This window comes from Bos mutus, chromosome 6, assembly GCF_027580195.1.
Source record: "Bos mutus isolate GX-2022 chromosome 6, NWIPB_WYAK_1.1, whole genome shotgun sequence".
Taxonomy (NCBI): Eukaryota; Metazoa; Chordata; class Mammalia; order Artiodactyla; family Bovidae; genus Bos; species Bos mutus.
The window spans coordinates 68,499,183-68,521,694 of NC_091622.1; the positions used below are offsets into that span (position 1 = coordinate 68,499,183).

At 46.5% G+C, this 22,512-nt stretch overlaps 1 protein-coding gene across 1 annotated transcript in view; it reads right to left on the bottom strand.

Moving 5' to 3' along the window:
• Positions 1-4,386: 4,386 nt before the first annotated feature.
• The window catches only part of SCFD2 (sec1 family domain containing 2), a 397,298-nt gene continuing 379,172 nt past the window's right edge, over positions 4,387-22,512 (bottom strand). The window contains exons 8-9 of the mRNA XM_070372393.1: positions 16,703-16,822; positions 4,387-5,920 (exon numbers count right to left, since the gene is read on the bottom strand). Of these exons, the coding sequence (XP_070228494.1) occupies positions 5,828-5,920; positions 16,703-16,822 (213 nt within the window). The 3' untranslated portion in view covers positions 4,387-5,827. The remainder of the gene's footprint in view (positions 5,921-16,702; positions 16,823-22,512) is intronic.

The window sequence follows — 22,512 nt, forward strand, 5'->3', positions numbered from 1 at the left end:
CACAAACTCTTTAGCCCCAAACTTTTGAATAATTGTGAGGCTGTATAAGTTTTTTTTTTTTTTTAGATCATTGCATCAGGTACAGAAAAACAAAATGTGTCCAACTGATTTTGGTGTGATTTGTGTAAACACAGCAATGACGCTGGGTTGTTTCCAGACCTGGCCGAGTTGTGGCTTAACTGTGGAAACGCTATTTTACAGCAAGTGAACAGATGCAGGGGCGACTGCCGAATCCCCTACACAGATGCACTTTAAAAAGCCACTCATGCTTTGGCTTAAACTGTAATTTATTTTATGTACAATAAAGCTCATTTTAAAAGGGCAGACATCTGACTTGGTCTTGATCAAAATGTTCGTCTTTTGTCGTTCAAACTGTATGTCTCAGCACCTGGTGTTTCTCTGGCACGTCGAGTGGGCATTCTGCCTTCCTGGGGTGAGCCCTGGAGTCTCCCAACAAACCACCAAGGTGCATTCTATTCTCATCCCTGTTTTACAGATGAGGAAACAAACTTGAAAACAAGTTAGATAACTTGTCAAAGGCCCCGGCCTTTGAGCTTGTAAATTCTGGTTTGCTGCTCTCTAGTTGAGAGTAACATATCTATTCATTTCCTTCCTGATCCTCCAGGGAAACCTAAGACAGATGTCTGGGTCTATATTTTAAGCTGATAAGAGATGTCCTGGCTAAGCCAAGGAAGATCATGCTCCTACACAAGATCACTGCTTATTATTTGCCCTATTTGGCGAGCCTTCATTGGGTATGCCACTTTTGAAAAGTGCACGTTTTTCTCATGTTGTAGAAGCTCATAGCCATTGATGCGGGTGGTTCAGGAACCCCTCCCTTGTGGCACCTGCCCCAGGTGATGTGCTAAAACTCTCATCTGCTTCCATCCAGGCCAGGGAGAGCTTTCATACAAGCCAGGTGAGTCACCACCTTTACGGGCAAATAATTACACCTTGTATTTGTCTGAGAGTGCTTTCACATATCTGATCTCATGTAACCCTCAGGATAACTCTGTGGGGAGGGCAGAGGAGGAAATACCACTGTTTCTACAGGTGAGAGAAACAGGCTCTGAGTTTAGAGTGATGTCCTTGAGTTCACAGATAGGGCATGAATCAATGTCTTCTGACTATATTCAATGTTCTTACTCCTTCACAGCATTTCATTTCATTCACTGCTGCATGTATGGGGCCTTGGGACTGAGGGAAGCAGCCATAATGAAGAGTTGAGGGTCTACTATGGCACAATGCCAGATGTTCAAATCTGTTTTCTCACAGGGTAAATGTCCTGCCTGCTCCTGACAGGGCTTCTGGTTATGCCCTACACCTTCCTTAGGTAGAGGGCAATTTTCTACACTTCAAGCCTAACCTAACCTCTGAGAAGGTATTGGGTGCAGGGAGGGAATGGTGCTCACAGGAGATTCTAAAAACATCTCCTTTCAAAGGCAGTGACAAGGATCTCCAATTAGATTCTGCTCATGTTTGGTTTTATTCATCCTACATGGCTATATTAGTAATGTCCACTGATTGAGCGGTTCATCTTTATATACTTCACAATGGTCTTCTACCCATGTTCTGGAAGTGAAGATGAGTGTTCCCCGGGGCTTTACCTTGCAGTGGTGCTGAGCAGTGCTGGACATCCTCTGTTTATAAGGGGTCCCTGGCTGCCTCTCCATTCCACCTGCTCCAGGAATCTGCAGAGCTCAGGCAGACCTCTCCTCCTCCCTCGTGAGCTGTCCTTCCTGACCTCCTGGCACTTCTCCATTGCCTCTCACTTCCCCACCATACTGGACTCGGTCTCTTAAACTTCCTTTCATAAATTCGAGCTGAAAGAGTCTCAGGGTTCTCATCCATCCTGGGGATAATGCTTCGCTGGAGGCCACTCTGGAAGAGAGAAATTGACCCCTGGCTAGAAACCACCTGAGTTCCACTCCTGTCCACTGTCTCAGGCTGACTTGACTATTTATAGTTCTAGAGTACACCATGTTTTCTTCTCACGAATTTATCTTCCTATTTCATTACCTTTGTTCCTCTCTTTCATTATATCTCTGAATCCCTTGTTTGTTTTTAGTATCTGCAATCACATGGCACTGAGGACGGTCCCCTCCTACCTAGGTAGGGGATGGCCTCCCTACCACCTGGGTAGAAGAAGGGAAAGGTGTGTGTGTGTTCAGGGGAGTGAAGAAAGGAATCAGAATTACTGAGCATTTACAGTATGCCAGACTATAATCCATCTCCTTTAATCTTTTGAAGAATCCTGCAAGGAAGGTAATGATAGCACTTCCAGTTTAAAGATGAGAAAACTGAGAGTCGGACAGATGAAAGCTGGGATCACACAGGCAGTCATTGTTTCTATTGACTGAAAACTCCAGCACTGGAGGGGGATTTGAAATAACTTTCATTCTCCACACCAACCCCACAATCCATCTTTAGTCCCTTCTACAGATGCAGAGAAGGGAGGCTCAGAAAAACCAGCTCCTAAGTGGCAGATTCAGATTCAAGACTCCACCCAGGTCTGCCTGATGCCCAGACGCCAGGCAGCCAGCTCATGACTTTGCCAGCTCACGACTTTGCAAGCCACCATCGCTTCTCTGTTCCTCTGGCTTGCAGATGCGGGCCCTCCCTGTCTTGGCCCCGTGTTCTTCATCAGGCTTCCCTTAGGCTTCCCTTGCTGCTACCCTGGGCTTGTGGCTCCTCCCTGGCCCAGGCCTGCCTGGCTGCCAAGGCCACATCTGCTCTTGCCATCAGCCAGCTGCTCACTAGCCTCCAGTCCCAGTTCAGTAATAAAGACGTCCAGGCTGGAACAGGGGCCAGCACGGCCCACAGCCCGTCTGCCTCAGCACCAGATTCTCGTCTGTAGAGATGTCTGGCTTTCAAGTTTCCTCCCTGCTGCAAATCAAAACCATCCGAACACTCTACAGCCAGCCTGGCACTGAGTCGTGGGCTGAGGTGGCTGAATGCTCCCAGCCTGGGGCTCCCTGTCAGCACCCAGCCATCACCCTGCCCGAATCCCAGGTTCCAGAGCTGTGGGCCTGCTTGCAGTGAGTCCCTCATGCTGGTGAAAAATGAGATTTCAACATTCACTTTATACCCTGTGGAGGATAAAGCTGTTGCTCAAGCTTGTGGTGAAATCCCTTAGGAATGAGACCTTGGGTAACTCCGATGTCGGGTGGTGGTGTGGGGTTGCCCCGCTGAGTCTCTGCTGGTAAGTCCAGATGGTGCTTGGAAAAGGCCACTAGGAATTACAGAGCTTTATCTGTTACAATAAATAAACCAGGAGTGAAAACCCACCTTGCTCAGTGCCACAGGCTAGCTGTGTTAGGGATGGGATCCTTCTACAGCAGCCCTCTCACAAGGTGGGGACCAATCATTATTATTCCCTGGAGTTTATAGATGGAGGCGCTGAGGTCTGGAGATCACACTGCTGGCAGTGGCGAGCTGAGACTCAAACCCAGACAAGACTGTGGAGCTCTGTTCTAACCACTGCTGCTTCACAAGATGCCAAGAGCACAGCTGTTCCCTGCACCCCCCACCCCATCCTCCACCCAGGGCCAGATGTGCTACTTCTGGAGTCCCTGCTTTTTCCTTGTCTGCTGAAGGCCCTTTGCAGGATTTACACCAAGTCTTCATTTTACTCCTGCTTTTCATTCAAGAGCAGCACCCTGTCCTGTGCCTCCGACCTTTTTATTCAAAGCAAACTCTGGTCACCACGATCTTCTTTCAGCTCACCTTTCCTGCAAAGCCTTCTGCTATCTGATTGTCTGCCTAGCTCAGTTTCTACAACCAGTGACCACAGAGATGGAAAAAGATGATTATAAACTAAACTTTTGATGTTTCCCCCACCACTCAGAGACTGCCTTTGGCTATATTTAATTTAGTATCGTGAGCCTTTGGGGAACACAGTAACTGATGATGGGTAACATTTACAATTAGAAACGTCCTTTGTTTACCACTTCAGATTAGAAGCTTTGGAATATTCTTTTTATACAAGAGGAAATCAACTTGTAAAAATACATTAAAGGCCCAAGAGTAATATATCAATACATCTACTGTGAAAATATTCAAATGACACAAATATATTGAGAGTGAGTGAAGTTCTCCTATAATAGACTCCTTCCCAGAGGGAACCGCTTGTTAGCAGTTTGAGGTTTGTATTTTCTGAAAGTTTCCTTTGCATATAGACATATGGTTTAAAACTTAACCTTGAGCAGATCCTCTCACAGGGCCCAAGCTTCAGGAAAAGCACCAGATGGGCATTCTGTGAGAGACATGGGGTCCAGGATGAGCCTCCTTCCCCACTGGCCTGGAACGCTGGGGACTGTCTGGCACGTGCCACTGGGGAGTTGGGAATGAATGAGTGATCAAATGAATACAGATTGGAGACCCACAACAGGTTACTTATTTACTTTATTAATGAATTAATTAATTTATTGGCCATGCTTAGTTCCCTGGTCAGGGAACTCAAGGAACTGCAGAAAAATGTTAAGTTCTAACCACTGGACCGCCAGGGAATTCAAGAGGTTATTTATTCATTTTAAAAAAGAGTGATCTTTGCTTTAATGATCATTTCTTTGGGGCTATCTGCCATTTTCTCCCTTACTCAAATTCAAACTTCTGAGTAGAATGAATGAAGCATCTGGGGCCTCCACTATTTCAGCACCATGAAAGAACCAGTGTTAGGTGGAAAACATACTTGGACAAAATAAAGAATCTTGGGGTCAAGAAAGCCTGCCTTGATGACATCTCAAAATGATTTCCAACTTCACAGTTTTCTCATAAAATGGTAGTGTTTTGCAGAGAACTAAAAGTAGAGACACATTTTGGTTTACATTTTATTTCTTCTACCTGTTTAATTCACACTAGTCATTGTTTTCAGCTTTCCCTCTTTATTGTAAACATCTTTTAGAGACACTAGAAATTTCCATCAACTATACACCTACAAATGTATGGGTTCCAAGAAGTTCCTGTCTGCTGGAGTTCTTATATAATTCCACTCTGTGGGTCTAGGTTTTTCTGTTATGGCTAGAAGGAAGGCTAAGATTTACAGAAAAGAAAGTAGAAATGTGTAATCAGTAGAAATGTGAAATCATAAGTCATAGGGGTAGGGTTCCAACCTAGACCTCCTGGACCAGATATCTTTACTGGGGCCTTCCTTTGGAAGGACAGGAAACCTTTCTTAGGCTGTCACAGTGCTCCAATCAACCTCTCTCCCACTCCTGTTCCAGGCAGGCTGGCAGCCCTGCCCAGTAAGCAGACAGGAACAATGCAGCTCTTTGTAAAGGCAGGAGATTTACAACAGAGGCAGACGATCGGCACTGCCCTAGCCGCCCCCCTCCTTTCCTCCCCTGTTCAGAAATGTCTCAGCTCAAGAGAGAAACAAAGCCTCAGATCCCATTCGCAGTGTTCCCTCCTCAGCTACATTATCTTGAAAACCAAACTTTCCTGACACTCATGATTCTAAAGCATGTCTAACTTCTCCTGGAGCATCTGCAGATCAAACGGTTTGTAATCTACCAACACTCACCGACAGGCACTTGTTTAGAATGAATGAACTTGCAGGTGGAATCAGAAAGATCACAGAGAGAGGGGTAAGGATAAATAGGCATTATCATGAATTAGGCCAGCTGAAAGGCAGTTTGATGCCTTTAGAAAAATGATTTAAAAAAAAATCTCAGCAATACTTCACTGTGTGGTTATGAAGATCCTTTGGGCAACATTCAGTCATAACCATGATTAGTAACAGGGACATTGGTTTGGGAGGCATTGGATTTTAACAGATAACAGTATTGGGATTTCCAGCTCAGGTAGGGCTCATCTTCTTAGGAGATGCTTAGAAGCCAAGGTCTGGATGCAGCCGGTCAGTCGCAAACAACAGCTCAGGGATGTTAAGTGGCTTCAGGAGTCGTGTGGACAGCACGATTACCTAACAATGGGAGGGGCAAACACATTGCAGACAATTAGGAGAGCCAACCCAGCTTATTCGATAACAAGAAATAAAATGCAACACCCTTCTTTGAGGGGAAGGCATAGCGTGGATACTGTGGAGGAAAAGGCAGAAGGCAGCCGCTGGAATGCCAGTGGGTTCTCGAGTCCCAGGTGGAAGGAGGGGAACGCAGGCTGGGAAGGGTGGCTTGCAGGACAGCGGGGCTGCATCTGCTGAGCCTTTAACCAGTGGGCACTGGGCAGGGCCAAGCCTAGCCACCACCTCGCTGCTTAGTTGTACTAAATCAGACCTTTGCTTTGTAATCTGGTAATCTGAACTCCACAAAGAGGTCCCTCTCTCCTCCAGGGAGGCTTTGTTCCTTCCGGGAAAGAGAGAAGGCATACTCAAGAGCAGCATGTTGCTGTGGGTGATGATGATGATGATGACTGTATCTATCTCCTAGTACCCAGTTTCCATGACAGAAAGTCATCATCTCACAGCTCGGGAGGTCAGAAGTCCCAGATGCAGGTGTTGGCAGGTTGGTTCCATCTACGGGTTGCGAGGGCGAACCTTCCCCCTCAAGTTCCCTCATGTCTTCACCCTGTCTTCCCTCTGCGTGTCTGTCTCTGGGTCTCTCTTTCCCCCTTGATAAGGACACAGTTGTATAGGATTAGAGCTTACCCTAATGACCTCATCTTTTTTTAATTAATTATTTTAATTGGAGGCTAATTACTTTACAGTATTGTGGTGGTTTTTGCCACATGAATCAGCCATGGGTGTACATGTGTCCCCCCTGTCCCGAAACCCCCTCTCACCTCTCCCCCATCCCATCTCTCTGGGTCCCAGTGACCGGCTTTGAGTGCCCCATTTCATGCATCGAACTTGGACTGGTTAATGATTACTTTTTATTTTGAAAGAGAATTATCCTTGAAAATATATGGTTAATATCAGTCAAGTCATATTTTTGGCAGAAGAAGTACACTGCAGTCTGTGCTCACGTTTTTCCTTGAAAGCCATGTGATGAGAGAGTTTGAGGGCAGAGAGTGAACACTAGCACCCTCTTATCACATGGTATAGATACCACTGGAATACGCGGCTCTGGAGAGGGCCTGTACTCACCCCTCAGGGTCTTCGAGACCAAGTCCAACAGATAGTAGAGAATGGTGGTACCCAGACCAGCAGGCTCATCAGATGCTAGCAGAGCCCGGCACCATGGCTGATTGGCTATGTACACTGGGGAAGGTTATTCCGCTTGTGGCCTCACTTTATCCGTCCCAGGAGAAAAATAAAAGCTTGTAGAATTATGGCAAGGATTACCCAAGGTGAAGACTGTAATGCATACAAGGTGCTCAGCAATTCTGAGCTGCTGTTTTATTGTGATTGGGTCATGTTGGTTTAGTCACTAAGTCGTGTCCAACTCTTGAGACGCCATGGACTGTAGCCCATCAGGCTCCTCTGTCCATGTGATTCTTCAGGCAAGAATACTGGAGTGGGTAGCCATTGCCTTCTCCAGGGAATCGTCTTGACCAAAGGATTGAACCTGGGTCTCCTGCATTGCAGGCAGATTGTTTACCTATTGAGCCACCAGGGAAGCCCAGGCCTCCTTTTGAATATTATGAAAGCTAAGAACTTTCTAGAAAAATACATGTATGTTCATCTATACAAGATTTTGAATATAGTTTCAGGTGAGGTTTGTGGCTAACTAGGATTCGTAGACCACAGGTTGTGCTGTGCTTAGTCGCTCAGCCATGTCTGAATCTTTGTGACCCCTTGAACTAGAGCCCGCCAGGCTCCTCTGTCCATGGGGATTCTTCAGGCAAGGATACTGGAATGCGGAGCCATGCCATCCTCCAGGGGATCTTCCCAACCCAGGGACTGAACCCAGGTCTCCCACATTGCAGGAGGATTCTTTACCATCTGAGCCACCAGGGAACCCCAGATAACAAGTTAAAAGACCCTTATTCAGATATTTTTAAAAGACCACACATAAAGACAAGAATCCTTTGCATGAGAGTAGACTCTCGTGAAGTACAGGAGGACAGGTAGCTAGGCCACAGGCCCCTCCCTTGCCCTGTGCTTGCCAGACCCCACCACCTGGGTTAGATGGGGCTAACCACCATGGTTAGACCATGCTAACCCCTGGGGTCTTAGTTCCAAAGCCAAGACTGCAGATTCCTCTCTGGCTCAGGTGAGGGCAAGTATAATGGCTAGAGTGAGTCTCTGAGGATTCGTACGTCTCATGAACACGGTAGAGGAGCTGGGAGGGAAAGGCTGTAGACTCGGTTGATGTGCAGACTTCCAGGGCAGTGACAACTAAGCCCAAAGAATCCATCACTCTCAGGGTGTGGGCTGGGCTTTCAGTCGTGGCTGATGGACGTTGGCCCAGTCCACCTGCACTGAGCTGGCACTAAGGACCGGGACCCTGTCACAACTAGACGAGTGGGTATTTGGCATAAGGGCTGAACCAGAGGATGTCTTGGGTGTGTGTTCTGGAGGGTAGGAAAGAAACAATGGAAAACAAAGGCAGTCTGTGAAGTAACTGAGAGGTGTCAGTGTCATTAGGAGGGAAGGACGTTGAGACTAAGGACTCCCGCCAGATGGTACAGAGGCCTTAGGAGTGTCCAATGTGAGTGGGGCCTCAGTTGGCCACCTGTCAGACAACAGACCCTGGAGAATTTGCTGGATCACTCTGAGCCTCAAGTTCTTCGTCTGTGAAGTGGAAATAATGACACCCACCTCACATGATTATCATAAGGATCAAATGCGAACATAGATATAAAATACTCAGCACAATGACAGGCTCTGGAGGGGCTTAAAATGGTGCCTGCTGGTTTCATCTTCATTAGCACCACCACCTCCACTAGTCCCATCCTCTGCTGCGCTCCCTCTACTCAGCGCAGAGCAGTCACTGGGCTGATACAGGGGAGGAGGATGTGCCAGAGATGTCTTCCTCACGTGTAAGCCTGATAGCATTTACTCACAGGCTGCAAATCCTGACTGCCTTCCTCCACCCTTTCTAAGCTTGACCCACTGCTGCAGAATAAACAAAGAATGAGAGAACTGAGGACAGTCTACTGGACCTCTGGGACAACATTAAAGGCATCAACATTCACATTATAGGGGTCCCAGAAGGAGAGAGAGAGAGAGAAAGGGCCTGAGAAAATATCTTAAAAGATCATAGCCAAAAGCTGCCCTAATATGGGAAAGGAAATAGTAACTGAAGTCCAAGAACCACAGAGAGTCCCATACAGGATGAACTGAAGGAAGAACATACCAAGACACATATTAATCAAACTGGCAAAACTTAAAGACAAAGAGAAAAATATTAAAAGCAACAAGGGAACAGCAACAAATAACATACAAGAGAATCCCTGTAAGGTTATCAGCTGATTTTTCAGCAGAAACTCTGCAGGCTGGAGGGAGTGGCACAGTATATTTAAAGTGATGAAAGGGAAAAACCTACAATCAAGAATACTTTACCCAAAGGCTTGTTCAGACCCGATAGGGAAATCAAAAGCTTTCTAGATAAGCACAAGCTAAGAGCATTCAGCACCACCAAACTAGCTGTACAACAAATATTAAAGGAACTTTTCTAGATGGAAAAGGAGAGGCCACAACTAGAAATAAGAAAATTATGAGTGGGGAAGCTCACTGCTAAAGGCAAATGTACAGTAAAGGTAGGAAATCACCCCACACAAATACGAATTCAAAACCAGCAACTGTGAGAAGAGGAGAGTACAAATGCAGGCTATTGGACATGCATTTGAAATTAAGAGACCAGTCTTGTATGTAGATAAATTGCTATATCAAAAACTTATGGTAACCACAAACCAAAAATCTATAAGCCTGATCCTCTTAGAGAGCATCGCAAGACTTTGGAGTCTGATGGCTGCTCAGCACTCCACACCCCAGCCCCTGGCCACAGCATCCCCCTCATTACCAGTTCCACATTCTAGACACTCTAAACTATTTGCAGTTTCACAAATGGAACTTTGGGGGTGTTTCTTACCAACTCTTTGCCTGAAGATCTTTTAGTCATCCTTCAACAATCTGCTCAGGCATCACCACCTCCAGGAAGCCTTCCCAGACCACCTCTCCCTGAAGACTGAGGATGTTCCCATGGCTGTTGCTATTACACTGTATTCCTTGTTTCCTTGAGTTTCTTTGTTGTTTGCTAGCACAGTGCCTGATACCTCGCAGATCCCTGATACAATAAGTTAGCCAATGATTGATTAATTGAATAAACAAAAACAAGACTAGGAAGGAGGAAGTGGGTTTAGCCATGTTCAGCAGTGACTTTTTCACACCAAGAGGCTCTGGTAGCTCAAATATAATGGCTCTGTGTAAATTTGTTTCAAATTGGTTTAACTGAAAACCCATTTGTCTAAAATTCCTATTTTGAAGAGCAAGCAGGATCACATGGCTAACATTTCCTTTACAGTATAATAGCTGATGGTCCTTAAGTATTTTCACATCTCAGGCATCTTTTGTTCATTTTCAGTTTTCTAGCCTATTCAAGTGAAGGTATTTTTGCATTATTTGACTAAAACAGTCCTTAAAATTATAAAAATCTTAGCTAAATGGGGGGGGGCGGGGAGCGGGAGGACACTCTAAAATGAAAAAGAAAATGCTTAAAGCAATCCTATATCAGCCTGCTGGATATGAAATTTAAATTTTATAAACATAGTCATCAAACGTGCGATATGAGGCAAATCAAGCACTAGAGACTTCCTTTCAGAGGACTGGCTTTTTCTCAAGCAGCCGAGGGCAAGGATGAAAATCTCCATCTGTGAGGCAGGGCTAGAGGGCCCAAGGGCACCTGGGAACCAAGCCCCTAAAAAGCAGCCTTTGGGGCTCCATGCAGGTTCTCCTCCAGCCGAAAGAACCGCTTGTCTCTGTGCTCAGTCTGCCCTAGTTCCTGCAGGAGTGGCCCAGTCCACCTGCTTTCTCTCCACTTTTCGCTTTTTTGGGCCATTGCTATAATTTGGAGGTGCCAGCATCTTCCTGTTCTATTTCTGCTGAAAGAGAGGAAGCAGGGCAGCCCAGGATTTAGACTCATATCCCTTGATTTCCAACACTGTGAATTGAAAGGAGCAGGGGACAAAAATGTTTTTTTCTCTATTTTTCTTTTAAACTTGGGAGATGCTTTCCAGTACAAGCAACTCACATGCACAGGCACCAACATGCATATTCATCCAGCTGATGAACTGGCTCTTGAGCACATATCATATTCAAGGCACTATTTGCCCTCATTTGTATAGGTGCCACATGTGTTAAACATAAAAGGTGTGTCTTGTTAAACCACTGGGATAGTGGATTGAAACAGACATGATCAAGCTTTCTGGAAAACTCATTGCCTTTGTGTTGCTGGTGGGGTGAGTGTGTTGTGTTTAGGCTCTTCTAAAGAATACCCTGAGATTTCAGATGTCTCCATTTTTGTCCCTTCCGATGGTTGTTTAAAAGGAAGTTACTTGAGGGAAAACAACAAGAAACTTCTATTGCAAATGACTTCAGCATTGCTAAGAGGATTGTATCAAATATCAAAGATACACAAAGTACATAGGAATAAAGGGCAATATTAATAAGAATAATATGAACATGTGTGATGCTGTCTAATATTTCAAATTATAAGGTAAAGAAGAAAAATTGTAAATCTCACTGACATTTTCCTTAGAGTAGGAAACTTCAAAACAAATTAAATGCAGACCAGAAGGAAAAAAAAAGAAGTTGCCTGACTTCTCTCCTTGAGGGCTTGCATTAAATTTTAGAATAACCTGGAGCCAGGGTTTAGAGTTAGGATTTAGTTATCCTCGAACGTCTACAGTGGCACAAAATTGTAAGCATACGAGCATATTTCTGGGTCTACTTTTTTTTTTTTCTATTACAGTCTCACTGAACATTTGGTTCCAGAAATGCAGACGCACATGAAAGCGTGGTTGCGCAACGTGTACCGTGAAGAGCCGTGGCGGCAGGTCAGGCCCACTTTGTCTCTCTTTGTTTCCTGAGCTGGCCTTTCCCTGTACTTTCTGGGAGGGTCCCTCCCTGTTATTTTCCTCCCACAATCCCAGACTTCGGCTGGCATCTTGGCCACCTCCCAGCTCCAGGGTTCAGCCTGCAGAGCTGTCTGCAGTGAGAAGAGGCCAGTGCTGGGCACACGCGTTCCAGAGCCAGGGCAAGCCTGCAAAGTCAGCTGCTTGTGGCTGCGGCTGTTTGGGGTGGGGCTGAGAGGCTGCCTGTTTGATCCCTTTTTTTGTAGTCAGGGAAGAGGGCTTTCTCTAGCTGCCCACTTTCTCTCATCAGCACGTTTAGCAACAACCAGGGGAGGAGAGCAGAGAAAACACACCCACTGTAGTGCAGGACAGCCATCCTCTGGGACTAGCAGGTGCTAACGTGGTTTCTGAATGCCACTGTTTCATGAGATACTTATCACCCTCTGTAGAAGGGAATTTATTTCTGGATGTGCCTTGAGTGAGTGACAGTTGCTCAGTCATGCCTGACTCTTTGCAACCCCATGGACTATAGCCTGCCAGGCTCCTCTGTCCATGGAATTCTCCAGGCAAGATTACTGGAGTGGGTTGCCATTTCCTTCTCCAGGGGATCTTCCAACCCAGGGATCTTACATTGCAGGAGAGTCTTTACCATTTGAGCCACCAGGGAAGCCTACTATTAAGAGACATTTCTAGCTCAGTCGATAAAGAACCTGCCTGCAGTGCAGGAGACATGGGTTTGATCCCTGGGCTGGGAAGATCCCCTGGAGAAGGAAATGGCAACCCACTCCAGTATCCTTGCCTGGAAAATCTCATGGACAGAGGAGCCTGGTGGGCTGCAGTCAATGGGGTCGCAAAGAGTCGGGCACGACTGAGCAACTAACACACAACACACTCTAAGTATAAAGACAGGTCAACTTAAAAAGTATCAGCAGGTACATGCTTGACTTTATCTTATAATCTATAGACAACACATTAGAATATGTAATGAATCCATACACCTTTTCCAAAGGAATACCCAAGACAGAAGTAGCAATAAAGTTATAAATGACAGTCATCAATCAGATGAAATAATTTAGACGAAGCTTTTTTCTCTCCAAGAAGTGTGGGCCTTACGTGGCTTCTATTGGCAGTTTCCTTTGATGAGTGGATCCCTGAATGCCTTGCACATCTCAGCTCATCAACCCTCTCCTTCAGGAGAAGCCGATGCCATCTGAAGGACCCTCCCGCCTCCACCCCTTTCCTGCAGGTATTCCCATCAGAGCACCTGCCTCTGTTCTAGAACACTCACGTCTGGCTGGAGCTTCTGTGTTTGATGTCAGTCACTCACTATTAGAGTGTAAGTTCCAGGAAAGAAGGTACACGTATGGCTTGGTCACTGATCTATCCTCAGCACAAAGAACAGTGCTTGGCACAGAGGAGATGCTCAATAAATGTTCACTGAATAATCACCTAATCCAATTAAGAGGCTGTTAAGTTCCTATTCCTGGGTCCAAAAAGCATCTATGTGGTATGGAATAGATATGAATTACAGCAACTGATGCAAAAGACAGGGTGGTCTTAGTTGTTCATAATCTCAGAATCAATAACAGGCTGGTGTAGTCTCCAGAAAAACTGCTTTTATCTTACAGTACTTCAATAATGCAAGTAGAATTTCTAGTGTTCAGTGGTGATGGTTTAGCCACTAAGTCACGTCCAATTCTAGCAACCCCATGAACTGTAGTCCCCCAGGCCCCTCTGTCCATGGGATTTGCCAAGCAAGACTACTGGATACCATTTCATTCTCCAGGGGCTTCTTCACCGACTGAGACACCTGGGAAGCCCTCTAGTGTTCAATGTTCAATGAGTAATCATGACACCCAGTGCCAGATCCTTTCTGAGGTGCTGGAATTAAAATAAGTGCAAAGTCCTGAGTCTAGGGAAGAGAGACCAGCAGAAGCGGGTAGGAAAAGAAGGCCCAGAGGCAGGTAGGGGCCGTGGTGGGAGGAGGAGGTGGCCTCAGCGCCTCTGCACTGCTCAGTCCCTGGCAAGGGAGGAGCTCAGGTGTAAGTGAGCCTGAAAAGAGAGACCAGGGTCCCAGGAGAGCCGTCTGGGAACTGGGATACCCAGGTTCACAGCACGGGCTGCAGTGAGGTGGCTGGAGGGACTGAAGACACTCAGTTTGGAGAAGAGCAGCCTGGAAGAGGACCTGTGGAGGAGGGGTGAGCCTGATCTGTTTGGAGATTCTGTGGGGCCCAGGAGCTACAGGCAGAAACTGCTGAGTGAGACCTCAGAGGGAGTGGAGGTAGACTCGGCAGAGCAAACAGTCCTAAGGGCCAAGGCCTCCAGGACTCGGGTAGGCTATGGGCAAGGGGGTAAATCCTCATCCCTAGGGACCTTTACATGTAGGCTGGATTAGATATGTATTAGACAGCAGTATTAGATACGTATGTTTAAATCATCGGTCAGGTTAGAGTCACTCTCTTGGTTGCCAGACCTGCCCCCCTTCAGTTGTTCCCATGTGCGCCCCAGCAGAGACCTAAGAGGGCGACAGATTAGCAGGCCTTTCCGTGTACAGCCAGAGCATCCAGCCCTCATCCCTCTGAATGCACCTCTGAAGCCGGAGCTGGTTACATCTCAGATCTGGGCTGACTTAGCTGCCGGTCTGTGGAGGTCTAATACTGGGAGACCCGCCTCCGCAGGTGTCGCTCCAGCAAACAGGCAGGTAATCCACCTCCTTTCAGGACTTGGAATGAAGGCCATGCTGGTAAATAACTCCTCTCTGGAATCTTCTTAGGCCCTGTTAACTCTTCAGGGGGAGCTTTCTGCACAAAGGACAAGCAGCAGGCACGCCTGCCCCTTAAGCCCCCAATTCTTTGAGCCGCTCTCTCTGCAGATGACTGAGCACAAGGTCGGTCAGTTGCAGCCCAGCCACTGAGCCACTGCAGATTCCGGGTCTCTGTTGTCAAACTCAGGTCACATGGCTTTGAAAAAGTGTGCATTTCATCCTTTTAGAGGGGAGATTAACATGTCTGTCAGCCAGTTAACAATGCAGCAGCTAAGAATTCGGTTCACCATGTTAGGGGCAGTGAGAAGCATGCTTGCTGATAAAAAAAGAATGTCTTGCTCAAAAAGGCAACTGCTCACTAAACAGACCCTGAACACTGCTGATGGAGTAGGTGTGAGGTGAGGCTGAATTTACCACTTTATCAGAAATCCCACCAGCTACGACCAAGACAGGTGTTAGTAACAGCAGAAGTGGCCATAGCCAATGACGGGTCACTCCTTTGCTCAAAAACATGCCATGGCTCCCTGCACACCTGGGTCCCTTTCCTAAGTTGGGTGTTTGGAGACCCACAGAGATCTGGCCTTTTCTACACCACCAGGTGGGCTGGCCATCTCAACAACATCACACCACCAGACCTCAAGGTGACAGAGCTCCTGTCCTGTGCACAGGCCTGGGAAGGCCCAGTCTTTGTCCTCAAGGAAAGCATGTTTGCTTCAGGAGGCTAGGTCAGCAATGGGGATCCATCAGTGAGCTGTCTGGGATGCCAGCGGGGATAGGAGCTCCTTGGCTGGCTGAGTGGGTGGAAGTAGGAGACATCTGTACCTCTCCCCCAGGGAGGGGGGCGGGCAGCCAGGCATGGTTGGAATACCACCAGGATTCTGTGCGGTTATGGTGGACAGTTCTCTTCTGAGCCGGCATCCTACCCGAAGCACTGCACTGGCATCTCTGTTCTGCTGTCTCCAAGTCACAGAAGGCTGCTGGCAGCATACAGACCCAGCACAAAGCTGAAGACAGGCCCCAGGAGACAAGCCTCCACCTCAGGGTGAAGTCCCAGGCACTCCATCCCCTAGCAGGACAGTTTGGAGGACAGTCCTTGGCCCCGGGAGGACAGAGCCTGGGGTACCCACAGCAGCAAGCAGCCCAGCCACGCACTCTATACTGGCTTTTCTCCCTCCACTGTCTCTCTCCCAGTTCTCTCCCTTCTGCTTCTTGGGATCCCCTCCCATGTAAAGTCTGCTTGCAGCCTCCTGTTTCAGGCTGCTTTGGGAACCTACTAAGGCAAGGATTTTTTAGTCTTACTGAGTTACAGGCTCTGCTGCCCCAGCCAGCTGAGAGCTTCCAGAGACAGGGAAGTCCTTGCCTGTTCCTCAAGTCCCTCTCCCTGAGCTCCTGCTGCAGGGTAGGGTGGCAACTGCTCAGAAGTGGTTTTTGATAATAACCTTGGCCACCTGTATCGAGGGCTGTGTGCTGGGCACTGCACTAAGAAGCACATTCTCTCCCATCTCTCAGTTAAGATTCACAGTCACCCCACCCTGTCGCTTCAATGAGAAAACTGAAGGCTTTTCTCACTTGGATCACCTGGCTAGTAAAAGGCAGATGGAGGAGGGCTGTGCCTTAACCACCAAGGGCATTTTGTGGGGAGGGAGACGGAGCCTGGCAGGAGGCAGGAGAAGAAAGACACTGCACTTGTCACTGTCCAGACGAGGTGCCTTTCTGTCCTCTCCACGGGGTGGAGAGGGTCCCTGGGAGCCACCCTCAATTATCAAGAGCCTGGTAAGAGGTGAAACCGCTAGAGTAATTCAGCACTGCTTGGACATCAGAGAAGACATGCCTTTTAGGAATCGGGGGAACAGCACTGCAGCCCAGGGTAGGAGAGGTCTCAGGCCTGGGACAGGTAGAAGGAGCAGGGGAGAGGAGGCTGCAGGATGGTGACGCAGACGGCTGGGAAGCCTAACGGAGGCCCACCCTTCCCCCTGTCCAGGCTTCCCATTCAGATCATGTCACCAAGCGTCACCGAGGACTCAGTACCTGTGTTCCCGGCTTCAGGGACAGCACTAGGTCTTTGATCATTTTGGCTTCAGAGACTGTGACTCCACCCACCACGAAGAGGATGAGGAGAGGGTGGTCGCTGGGATGAGGTCGGCTTACCTGCAACACAAAATGCGCCTAGCGTTAGAGGCGTCTTCAGGTGCAGTGAACAGCCACTCGAGAGATTATAATTCGTTAGGGGTACAATGTGTTAGGGGGTGCGAGCCCATTGACCAGGAGCATGCCCGGCATGTCGCCTTCCTACAGCCCTTTACATAAATATTTTATCGAAAGAGAAGTTAAAGGAGCAGGAGCTATTAAATAACAGAGAAGACTGAGGGCAACTTTCCCTTCCTTTTTAGTCTACAGGTCTCAACACAAATGTGCTCCTGCCTTACAGAGCCTGTGCAGTTCCTTCCAAGCGATAGCCACAGCCTGGAGTCATCGTCTCTCCTTACACATGTTTCTTTGATGGCTGTCTCCGTTAATGGAACACAAACTGAGGAGGCAGCGATCTTGTCTGCCTGGTTCACTGTTGAAGTCCCAGAGTACTTGGTGCTGTTTCAGAGTAGGTGCTCAATAAATGCCTGTGGCATTGAAAGATGGTCACATCCCTAGGGAGGAGGAGGTGAAGGATGGACAAAGATGCAAGAGCCCCGTGCCCACCTTTGGGGGCAGACTTCATGCCCTTACCTTCTGCAAACCAACCTCAGCTGAGGATTGCACCTGCCTGCGATGCTGCACTGAATGTCATGGAGAATCTCTGCTGGGGCCTCAAGGTCTCACCAGCGAGGCACAGTATAAACAACTAAGATGAGAGCATCCCTCAGTACCATCTCAGGAAATGCACAGTGCCAACATGTAGACCTGGTGACTAACCGAAGGGGACAAGAGGGGGTTCCTGAAGACAGTGTGTTCGAGTCCTATCTGCAAGTTCAGGATGGTTCGGGGAGGAGTGGGTACAAGTGGTATGAGCCAAGTTCTGCAGGCAAGAGGTCACCAGCTGGGGAAAGTGAGCAGGACAGCTGCATGGAGTCATTATAGGAAGGATGCTGCCAGCTGCCTGCATGACCAGTGAAGCCAGAGGTGGGAGAAGCAGGCTGGTCTCCAGCCAGAAGAGGGTAGACAAAGTAGGGAAGTGTCTGCACTCACCACACTCACTAACACACAAGCCATCTTTGGGCCAAAGGATGGTCCCCATGGGTGGCAGGGTGGGCAGCAGGTTGAGAGGAAGAGAGCCAGCCCTTCTCTTACCCTGGCTTCAACTCTTTTTTCATCTTGGTTCTTCTGACTCCCTTGCCTAAATATAACTTTTCAGTATCTTATTTTAAAACACTTAGGAAGGTAATACATTAAGTGCTTCCAGTTACATAAGTCATTCCTTGGCTTCTGGAGAGGAAACTCAGAGTGAAGAGGGAGGGAGGGAAGGATGGGGAGAAATCGGGGGAGGGAAGGGAAAAACAAAAGGCAGGAAGAAAGAAGGAAAAGTGGGTCTAAACTTCTTCCAAATGGGCAGTGGTGAATACCGGACAAAGTTACAGAACTCTTGGATCTTCAGAAACAGGCTCTAGACTCCCCGCCCCACCCCCCAGCTTTCTGCCCTGAGGTTCCTTCCCTTGACTGCATTTGTTGACGGCTGTCCTCCAGCCCAGGTACAACACATGCACAGCTGTGCTGCTTCTGTCCTGCTGTCCCCTGTAATAGCTCTCACTATAGTCACCAACGGCTGTCACAGATAGGGGTCGACAGACATTTGTCTTCATTATCTGGACATTTCTGTGGCATGTGTCCCAGCTGATGACATCCTTCTTGGCTACCACAATAGCACTCTCTCTGGGGTCTTCCTTCTACCTTTCCCATGGCTTCTTCTCACATTTCTTCATAGGTTCCTTTTCTTGGTCTGCTCAATTGTCGATACTCCTTGGGCTTTATCTTTGACCCTGTGCTAGGAATCAGTGACCTAAAATGGACTGGAATGGGTGAATTTAACTCAGATGACTATTATACCTACTACTGTGGGCAAGAATCCCTTAGAAGAAATAGAGTAGCCATCATAGTCAACACAAGAGTCTGAAATGTAGTACTTGGATGCAATCTTAAAAACAACAGAATGTTCTCTGTTCATTTCCAAGGCAAACCATTCACCATCACAGTAATCCAAGGCTATGCCCTGACCAGTAATGCTGAAGAAGCTGAAGTTGAACAGTTCTATGAAAACCTATAAGACTTTCTAGGACTAACACCCTAAAAAGATACTCTTTTCATCATAGGGGACTGGAATGCAAAAGTAGGAAGTCAAGAAACACCTGGAGTAACAGGAAAATTTGGCCTTGGAGTACAGAATGAAGCAGGGCAGAGGCTAATAGAGTTTTGCCAAGAGAATGCACTGGTCATAGCAAATACCCTTTTCCAACAACACAAGAGAAGACTCTATACATGAACATCACCAGGTAGACAACACTGAAATCAGATTGATTATATTCTTTGCAGCCAAAGATGGAGAAGCTCTATACAGTCAGCAAAAACACAGCAGGAGCTGACTGTGGCTCAGATCATGAACTCCTTATTGCCAAATTCAGACTTAAATTGAAGAAAGTAGGGAAAACCACTAGACCATTCAGGTATGACCTAAATCAAATCCCATATGATTATACAGTGGAAGTGAGAGATAGATTTAAGGGACTAGATCTGATAGACAGAGTGCCTGAAGAACTATGGATGGAGGTTTGTGACACTGTACAGGAGACAGGGATCAAGACCATCCCTAAGAAAAAGAAATGCAAAGAACCAAAATGACCGTCTGAGGAGGCCTTACAAATAGCTGTGAAAAGAAGAGACGTGAAAAGCAGAGGAGAAAAGGAAAGATATAAGCATCTGAATGCAGAGTTCCAAAGAATAGCAAGGAAAGCCTTCCTCAGTGATCAGTGCAAAGAAATAGAGGGAAACAACAGAATGGGAAAGACTAGAGATCTCTTCAAGAAAATTAGAGATACCAAGGGACAATTTCATGCAAAGACGGGCACAATAAAGGACAGAAATAGTATGGTCCTAACAGAAGCAGAAGATATTAAGAAGAGATGGCAAGAATACACAGGAGAACTATACAGAAAAGATCTTCATGACCCAGATAATCACGATGGTGTGATCACTCTCCTAGAGCCAGACATCCTGGAATGTGAAGTCAAATGGGCCTTAGGAAGCATCACTATGAACAAAGCTAGTGGAGGTGATGGAATTCCAGTTGAGCTATTTCAAATCCTGAAAGATGATGTTATGAAAGTGCTGCATTCAATAGACCAGCAAATTTGGAAAACTCAGCAGTGGCCACAGGACTGGAAAAGGTCAGTTTTTATTCCAATCCCAAAAAAGGCAATGCCAAAGAATGCTCAAACTACTGCACAATTGCACTCATCTCACACGCTAGTAAAGTAATGCTCAAAATTCTCCAAGCCAGGCTTCAGCAATACGTGAACCGTGAACTTCCAGATATTCAAGCTGGATTTAGAAAAGGCAAAAGAACCAGAGATCAAATTGCCAACATCCGTTGGATCATCAAAAAGGCAACAGAGTTCCACAAAAACATCTATTTCTGCTTTATTAATATGCTAAAGCCTTTGACTGGGTGGATCACAACAAACTGTGGAAAATTCTTCAAGAGATGGGAATACCAGATCACTTGACTTGCCTCTTGAGAAATCTGTATGCAGGTCAGGACAGCAACAGTTAGAACTGGACATGGAACAACAGATTGGTTCCAAATTGGGAAAGGAATATGTCAAGGCTGTATATTGTCACCCTGCTTATTTAACTTATATGCAGAGTACATCAGGAGAAACCCTGGGCTGGATGAAGCACAAGCTGGAATCAAGATTGCCAGGAGAAATATCAATAATCTCAGATATGCAGATGACACCACCCTTATGGCAGAAAGTGAAGAGGAACTAAAAAGCCTCTTGATGAAAGTGAAAGAGGAGAGTGAAAAAGTTGGCTTAAAGCTCAACATTCAGAAAACGAAGATCATGGCATCTGGTCCCATCACTTCATGGGAAATAGATGGGGAAACAGTGGAAACAGTGATAGACTATTTTTGAGCTCCAATGTCACTGCAGATAGTGACTGCAGCCATAAAATTAAAAGACGCTTACTCCTTGGAAGAAAAGTTATGACCAACCTAGACAGCATATTAAAAAGCAGAGACATTACTTTGTCAACAAAGGTCAATGTAGTCAAAGCTATGGTTTTTCCAGTAGTCATGTATGGATGTGAGAAAGCTGAGCACTAAAGAATTGATGCTTTTGAACTGTGGTGTTGGAGAAGACTCTTGAGAGTCCCCTGGACTGCAAGGAGATCCAACCAGTCCATCCTAAAGGAAATCAGTCCTAACTATTCATTGGAAGGATGCTGAAGCTGAAGCTCCAATACTTTCACCACCTGATGTGAAAAACTGACTCATTGGAAAAAACCCTGATGCTGGGAAAGACTGAAGGCAGGAAGAGAAGGGGATGACAGAGGATGAGATGGTTGGATGGCATCACCGACTCAATGGAGATGAGTTTGAGTAAACTCTGGGAGTTGGTGATGGACAGGGAGGCCTGGCGTGCTGTAGTCCATGGGGTCACAAAAAGTCGGACATGACTGAGTGACTGAACTGAACTGAACTGTGATACTCTCACTTGAGGACCTCATCTACTTATATGCCTCCAATAATCTTTTAATTCTTCCCAAATCTATGTCTTCAGCATCTCTATTTAGTTCCAGTGGCCATCTCCACCTGGATGCCTCCTGGCATTCCTAAACTCAACAGATTTCAAATTTGGTGCATGATTTTAACCACTCCCCACCTCCTGCCAAGTCTGTTCCTTCTCTTAACTTTTGATAAGCATCATCACCTTCACAGTCACCTGGGCCAGATACCTAGAAGTCATCTTGGACTTGCTATCTTTTTGATCTCCTAGGTAAGTGTATTAATTCTGCCCCCTCCAATTTACTGATCTCTCTTTGATTCCCACTATCCCTGTTCTGGTTGGCTTTCATTTCTTCTTCTTTTTATCTTTATATTTATTATTTATTTTGGCTGTGCTAGGTCTTAGCTGCAGCATGCAAACTCTTTGTTGTGGCCTGTGGGATCTAGCTCCCTGACCAGGGATTGAACCCTGGCCCCCTGCAATGGGAGCTCAGAGTCTTAGTCACTGGGCCACCAGGGAAGTCCCTCATTTCTTCTTTACTAGATTATTGCTAGATTCTTCTAACTTGTCTTCCTGTCCCTCATCTGGCCACCCCCATCCATTCTTCTCATTCCTGCTTAAGTGAACTTTCTAAAGTGTAAATATTTATTATTGAATCTTTGTACATTATCTTATCTCATTCTCAAAAATCCTTAGGAGGCAAATACAATCATTGGTATATGATGCAGATGAAGAGACTGAAGTTTACACATAGTGACTAAATTGTGGAGGGAGGGGCCAAACTGCAGAGGTTACACTCTTAAACACCGGTCACCTCCTCACATGCTCAGAGCCAGGAAGGATAAAGTTCAGACTCCTCAATTCAGTATATAAGGTTTTTCTCACATGGCTTTGCTTTTTGTCTCCATTTTCATCTCCTCCATATACACTGTTTGCTGGACTCAGTCAAAGACCTGAACCATCCATGAATGCATGGTATTTAAAAAAAAAACATTTTGCTAAACATGCAACATCTTACTGAACACTTGCCCTGAAAAGAGCATTTATCACAAGTGTTCAATTTATTTTCATAAACCAAACCCCTGTGACCAGTACTTAGATCAGAAACAGAAAGCTGGCACTCTG